The 7,689-nt window shown below is 27.9% G+C and overlaps 1 protein-coding gene across 2 annotated transcripts; it reads left to right on the forward strand.

Moving 5' to 3' along the window:
- Positions 1-2,569: 2,569 nt before the first annotated feature.
- LOC101497581 (uncharacterized) lies at positions 2,570-6,949 on the forward strand. Of its 2 annotated transcripts, none has more exons than XM_004511887.4 (6): positions 2,570-2,845; positions 3,965-4,200; positions 4,279-4,537; positions 5,379-5,558; positions 5,632-5,787; positions 6,452-6,949. In XM_004511887.4, the coding sequence occupies exons 1-6, from the start codon at positions 2,813-2,815 to the stop codon at positions 6,614-6,616; spliced, it is 1,029 nt and encodes a 342-aa protein (XP_004511944.1). In that variant the 5' UTR covers positions 2,570-2,812; the 3' UTR covers positions 6,617-6,949. The 2 variants fall into 2 exon arrangements, with proteins under 2 accessions (XP_004511944.1, XP_004511943.1); XM_004511886.4 differs by having other exon boundaries at positions 2,580-2,845; positions 6,449-6,949.
- Positions 6,950-7,689: the final 740 nt, after the last annotated feature.

Genomic DNA, 7,689 nt, shown 5'->3' on the forward strand with positions numbered 1-7,689 from the left:
CTGGCCCAATCGGTTTTTTCTTTTCATGAAGGGTGTGTGGATAGTAAAATTTCCACCCTTCATTTCTTTGTTATATTTTTTTTGATTTGGGCTGTCTTGAGTCTTAGACATATTTTTCAGAAAAACTCGGTTATATATGTTTTTTTTAAATAAATATTTGTTTGATGGTTAGAATAAAAAATACATGATATATAAAACAAGTTATTATATTTTGTCTTAATTTAGTATTTGACTAGATAATAAAATATAACAAATTAATTTTAAATCTTATCATAATTATCATCTCTAATTAAAACTTTATCTCAGATATAAATTACATTTGAAACCAAATTTATTTCTGTTTATAAAATATAAATATACATTAAAATTTACCAAAAAAAAATCTATATTAATAATATGAAAATTTATATTAACTTAAAAATACATAAATATTAATAATCAATTTTATAAAACTATGGATGATTTTAACATAAGAGTTGTGTTGATGTTAACGTTTTGCATTTATTAAATCATTGATTAGGATAAAAAAAAATTGATCTAACATTTTCAATAGATATATTTTTTAGACAATAGATATTATTTATTTATATTTGAGTATATTGACTAATGTTAATATAATTATATGTCCATATATTCACTTTTATTGGTTGATTCTATGTATTGGTTTGTGAAACGTGTATGATAATAAATATAGGAGTTTTTACTTTTTGGTCTATAATAAATATAGTATTATGTGCTGTTATTTTATTGTTATTTATGTGTATGATGATTTTTTCATCTTAAAATAGATAATAAATTTTATCATAATTAATTTACACTGTGAGATCTTGAGTTTGAATATGAACAAGAAGTTCAAACTAATAATATTGATATTTATCACTTCAACTATGATGTAAAGATGTGTATAATGACATTTAATTGATAAGTTGCATTGTATAATTTATGTTAAGCTTAATATAGAATTATTTATTAATTAATTATATATATATATATTTTTAAATTTTAAATTTTTTATTTAAGAGTGTTGATAATTTTTTTAAAAAGTTATTTTATTACTTATTTTGTTTACTTGATAATTTGTTTATTAATTTATAAAACTACAAGAAGAAAAAAACAAAGAAATACAAGGTGATGTAAACTATCAAATTTAAGAAATTTTACCACATACTCGTTCAATTATACTCTTAAACAAAACATCTTTCTACCAGATACTCATTCGATTATACTCCTAAACATAACATTTGGTATGTCAGTTAGTCATAGATTCTTTTTTTTTAGGTTAGAGTGTGTGACTTTTTATGAAAGCGTTGGATGATAAGTTAACTTATTTAAAAGTCTATTTTATATTAATATTCTTAAATAAATATTTAGATATATATTTGAATCGACTAATGAACTAACAACTCAATGAAATTAATATATTTTTTGAGGTTTAACATAAAATTTTTAAAAAATTAACTTTATATAACATTATACTTCAATTCTATTTTATAATAATAATAATATATTTAAAATATGTAAAAAATTAATGTAAATATTAAAATGATTAAATTATTATAAAGTTAACAAATTTATAATTTAACATAAAATTTAAAATATAATATATAATAATAATAATAACAATAATAAAAATAAATAAATATTATTTATATTTATTTAAGTAGATTGATTTGATTAATTTAAAAGACTTTTTTGTGGCATGCAATTTAACATTTTAAGTTAAGTAGATTTTTTAAGAATCTTAGTTTACTTGAGTGTAGACTAAACAACAAACATTATCTAGACTTATTTTCACCCTTATATATAAAAATCTAGTTAATGGAATAAGACTTAATTATTTGATGTCATTGGTTTAATTGAATATTACACTAGTATTCTACATGATTTTTATTATAAACAAAATAAATATTTTAATTTTTTTCTTTCAAACTTTCAAAACATTTAACGTTGTTAGTTAAATGTTTGACTTAATACATTTAATTTGAATTTTACATAAAATATAAATAATTAATTGCATTTAATTTAAAAACAATTTTTCTTTTTATAGTAATGAACATATATATAATATTTTGTACTGTAGAATGTTGGATTAGTAATAAAGAACAATATAAGTAAACAAATTTATTAGTAAATAAAAAAGTAAACAATTTTATTTGAAGTTGACTAAGAAAATCATTGTCCTCAAATCAAACCAATGTCTCCTCCTCTTCCTTTTCTCGTTCTTCTCCGTCACACGCTTCAATCCTTGCTGTTGTTACAATGCCTTTTGCTTTGTGGGTCCCAATCTACATTTAATTAAACAACACCACCACCGCCACACACGGCAATTTTGTTTTTTTTTCTTTCTTTCTTTTAGGTGCAAATTTTTATTTTAAGTAATTAATCAGAAAATAACAGTATGATTTTGCCGAGTGTGTTCAAATGTTCAATCAAAACAGTTGCATTGAACATTAAATAATAAATTAAACCCCGTCAAAAGAATAATATAAAATAATAAATAAATAAATAGAAACACATATAATTAAATGAGAATTGAATTTTTTTCTTACTAATGAAAATTGAAAATTAATACTATTAAATAATACATTAATATTAGTGCTAGTGTTTTTCATTTTTCAGAATGAGAAGAAACAAGAAACCCAACATAGGGAAAAACGCATTCTTCTTTCTTGTTGTTGTATGTATTTAAGCTGGATTATGCTATCTGGGTTTCCTCTCTGAGACAATTTAGCTCCAAAGCTGAAACCTTTCTTTTAGGGTCTCACTCACACACCTTTTCCTTCTTCTATGCTTTTCTCTCTCTAGAACAACAATGGTAGTAGGAGACATGTGTTTCCTCTATAAGGTACTTCATATTTCTCAGACATTGTTCTTCTTCTCTTCTTTACTGTTTTTTTAGTAACTATTCTATGTTCTCTCACTATCTTGTATTTTGTTTAAATGTTTTACCTTTCAAGCATGCTAAGAGGTTTTTTGTCTTAAATTTTTTTCCTCTTCTTTTTAAAAGTTTGATTTTTTGTGTTCATTGATGTTTTATCATCAAATGATGGTGATTTTTTTAATTTTGATACTAATATGAGTTTAGAGATGAGTCATTTGAAAGCTTATTTTGCATGTTTTAATCTGATTTTGATACGTGAATTTGAGGGTTTATTTTCTTCTTCATTGTGTATATATATGTTTGTTACCAAATGTGTGTATCTTTTCTGTTTGACAAAAGTTCTGCTTTTTGTGAAATTACAACTGGAATTAATGATTCTTAAAGTTTTCACTTCACTGTTTTCATTTATTTACTTTGGAATTTGGATTACTAATTTGTTTACTCTGGAACTAATGTAGTATCACTTTTAGGAGAGCCAAAAGTGATTTTGTAGAGTTATAGCTGATTTTGGTATGTTTGGGATTTTTCATTTAGCCACTATAATTAATTCTAACTTAAGCTGGAATTGTAGCTTTTGCCTCCAAACGTGATTTTTACATTCAAATTTAGTGTTCAACTCACTTTCACATGAACGTATCTAAACATAAATCATTTTATCTTAAATTCAATTTTAACTAAAATCAGTTTTATAAAGCCAATGTTTGGAATTGCAACAGAAATAAGATTTTCGCGTTCCAAGGTCATTTGACAGTGATTTTTCATAAAGCTTTTACATTAACGTGCGGTGGCGTCAATTCCACTAGAAAAACAAACATGCACAAAATCAATTCAATCAGGAACCAAATACACATTAGTGTGCAGTGGCGTCATTGTAGAACCAAATACACATTGATAGCTGCTCTTTTTTCGGGAATTTTCCCCCTATTAGCTACAACAACACCAACTTGGTTATCTCATATGTTTCCTTTTGGATATGGGGGATGGAGAGACTCCATAAGCTCACCTAATTGGTATATTGTTTAGGAATGAAAGTTGTTCTTTTATTTACATTGTAGTGACATTTTCGCTATATGTGGATGGCAGGATATTTTTGTTATAAAGGCTCCAAAGAAGTCGCCGATGTTGTTAAGGACGGCAGTCTTGATGTTTTCAATGGTCTGTGTCCTTGTAATATTTTCTGTATGTCTAAAACAGATAAGCACAGAAGCGAAGACTAAATTTATAGACTTCAAAGTCATTGATAACCTTACTCGGAGTAGAGTGAAGCAAACACATATTCCTTACTTACTACATTATCCCAAACCTGTATCCTTTAACAGGTAATGGGAATAATATTTTGATAATCACTGTCAGTTGGCTTTCATTAGGCACTGATTGATTGCATTGTTCTTTTTCAGGAATGAGTGTGCGCCTAATCCTGTCATGTTCTTTACCATATTGTCAAATCAGAGATCGGGAAGTGGGTGGTTTGAGACCCTTTTGAATAGCCACGTAAATGTAAGCTCGAATGGCGAGATATTTTCTGTTAGAACGAGAAGGCAAAATGCTTCTTCTGTTTTGCAGACTTTAGATAGAGTATACAATTTGGACTGGCTCAGTAGTGCCTCTAAGAACGAGTGTTCTGCTGCAATTGGCTTCAAGTGGATGCTTAATCAGGTATTTTAGTACTTCTTGTTAAGTCTTTTGAGAAGTGTTGTCAAATGCAGTCACACTATGAAGTAATGACACAATGACACCAATAGTAATTTGAGAAAATGAAATTATTGAATATAATCACATATGTTAGTGTAGGACACCGGACACGCCTTCAATTTTAAGTGTCACTGCTATATAGGTCACTCTTGTGTTGATATTAATGCTAGTCTATAGATTTGAAAAATTTGTGGCTTTTTTGCTGAAGAGACTTTTGTGATATTTTTCTTATTTATTTTTCATGGGATTGTGTGAGGTTTGTGCTGTTAAATTTGTGCACTAGTACTCTGTACGTTAAACTCTCGAGCACCTTTGTTTTTGTTATAGTTGTTGTCAAGAAGAAAAAACACAGTTTTTGTTATTTCTGTTAGCAAGCAATGTTTGCCTCTGCGTTAAATCTTATTTTATATTCCTTAACCCTTCCCTATATTTCTAATTTCTGTTGTGGACAGAACATTTTCTCACTCAGTATATTCAACATTTCTTTTCAATTGCTGACTTCTAGTTGTAATCATTGGATAGAATAGAGTGACATAGTTGCACATGAATAAAAAACGAGTTGTGAAATTTGCCATGTAAGTATCACGTCACTGAATTTTTTTATTGAAAGGAGATGAGAAGGACTCAGAGCATTATCCTAATGTGTAACTTTATCAATTTTGTCAAAGAATAAATAGATCTACAATACATGCTTTTTATTCCTTCTCTTTCACTCTGTTTACTTCCTTCAAGTTTACCTTGATGTTTCATCTGACATATTATTATAAGTAATAAAAGAATCAATAAATCTTTTTGGTTTGTGCAGGGAATAATGGAGCACCACAAGGAAATAGCAGAATACTTCAAGCATAGAAGTGTTTCTATCATATTTCTTTTCAGGAGAAACTTACTGCGCAGGATGGTGTCTATGCTTGCCAATTCCTATGATCGTTATGCCAAGCTGTTGAATGGAACACATAAATCTCATGTACACTCTGCAGAAGAGGTATCTCCTTACACCTTTCCTTCGTACTTTTTACTTAATATTTGCGAAATGAAGCTTACATTTGGTCTTTTAGGCTGATATTCTTTCTAAGTACAAGCCTTTCATAAATTCAACATCATTGCTGGAGGACTTGAAGGATATGGAGATGAAAGCTGAAAAGGCGTTAGAATACTTCAATAGCTCTCGGCATATGATTCTGTACTATGAGGATCTTATGAGAAATCACACTGTAAGGACCTCAACATTTATCTTTTACCAGAAGTTTTAAATAAACTGCTTTGGAATATAATAATCTTCGTATACAAGTAGCACCTTTTATATAATTCACGGGTATTGGATTCGACTTTAGTTGCATAGTTGTTCCAAAATATGATTTGTGTGTGGCATTTGTTTTATTAGAACTGGTTTTGCATAATTATTTTGGTTAAAATTGAGTTTGAAGTAATTTATGTTCGAATGCTTGTAATTTGAAAGCAATTTTGATGTGAAATTGTGTAAATATTTCAAACCCAATGAAAACATCACTTTCAGTCTAACTGAGTTCTCGAGGTAAAAAAAAAAATCAACTTTACTTGATGCTAACTAAACATCTGTGTTTTTGTTAAAATCGTGTTTTGACGAACAAAATCAGATATTGTAACCAAGCATTCTAGGCTTCTTGAACTGTTTTGAGGGTAAAGATAGAACATAGGTGTTTAATGTTTTAATAGTTTTCAGTGCAACACTTCAAAATTGAAGATGTGTTTGGTGTCTGACGCTGCATGACATTTTTCTTTTATTTTTTCAAATTATTTAGTGTCTTACCATATCTGGTATTTCTGTGTCCGTATCAGTAATTGATAGGTTTTCACTTATCATTAGGCTGAGATTAACTGTTTTGTTTGTCGCAGAAGCTAAAAGATGTGCAAGAGTTTTTAGGATTACCAGAAATGAAGTTAACGAGCCGGCAAGTTAAGATACATAAAGGACCATTATCAGATCATATCCAGAACTGGGATGATGTTAACAAGGTGTTGACAGGAACCGTTTATGAGAGTTTCCTTGAAGCTGACTATTAAGTATTGGTCTCTTCTAACAGTACAAAAGTTGTACATAACAACTTCACTTCACTTCATAGTTCTTTTGTCTCAGAAAAGCCTCTAGAGTTTGGTTTTGGTGGCTCTGGAACACTGCCTCGGTGTTTCTGATGCATTTATCTTGTGATCACCACCTCCTAATTGATGAAATGAAATGAATGTCTATGTTCATTATAATCCCTTTTAATTTTCCGCTTTGAGTCAACATGTATATATGCCATTGTCACCTTATTAATTTATGTGAAGTACAGCATTTGTTTTACTCACAACTAATTTTAAGTGATTTTTCTATTAAAAAAAAGTGTGATTTGTTTATTTATTTATTTATTTATTTATTTTTAGCCCTTTTTTACTTTTTTAGATTGAATAGTATTAGGTCTCGCTAAAATTTATTCTAATTTTTGTGTGGCAGTAATTGTTTGATGAATTTATACAGATCTCACTAAAAAATAGTTTATGATAAAAATATACTATTAGAAAATGTGTTGTTAATAGTATTCTCTCTTGGATTCTATATATATATATGTATTGAAAAAAAAGTATTCTCTTTTGGAAAAATATAACTACCTGATGCAATTTGACAGCTGATAAATTTTTGGTTGTTTTTTTTACAAATGGCATTAAGGAGAAAAAAGATAGCCTTGCACAATGGGCTACAAAGACGGTCCAATGTTGATTATGGGTCTTTCTATCCGGTGAGCAACCAAATAAAATTTTACCCTGAACCCTACTATTACATCTATACTCCACAATATTTTTAAAATGTCAAATTTATTTTTCAAATTTGTGAATTTTTTTAATAATATTTATGCGAAGGCAAATATGTTATTTTATCGCATTTTTATGAGTATAATTTGAGAGGTACTGAGTAAAATTTCTGCAACCAAATGCTAATTAGACTTCTAGATTCTCTTCAGTCTATTGTGGTTGTTATTATTATTATTATTATTATTATTTTAACATTACAATCACACGATGATTTTGGAGATAGTTTTGATAAGAGTTAAATATATTTAATGATTGTGATTAATTAACAATACAACATAAATTTTTTT

Source organism: Cicer arietinum, chromosome 8 (assembly GCF_000331145.2).
Source record: "Cicer arietinum cultivar CDC Frontier isolate Library 1 chromosome 8, Cicar.CDCFrontier_v2.0, whole genome shotgun sequence".
Classification (NCBI taxonomy): Eukaryota; Viridiplantae; Streptophyta; class Magnoliopsida; order Fabales; family Fabaceae; genus Cicer; species Cicer arietinum.

Excerpts from the sequence above, each read along its gene's own strand:
- LOC101497581 (XM_004511886.4), top strand. The coding sequence starts at position 2,813 with ATGGTAGTAGGAGACATGTGTTTCCTCTATAAG. Across the intron at positions 4,201-4,278 it reads AAACCTGTATCCTTTAACAG|GAATGAGTGTGCGCCTAATC; the intron begins GTAATGGGAATA and ends GTTCTTTTTCAG. Across the intron at positions 5,559-5,631 it reads ATGTACACTCTGCAGAAGAG|GCTGATATTCTTTCTAAGTA; the intron begins GTATCTCCTTAC and ends TTGGTCTTTTAG.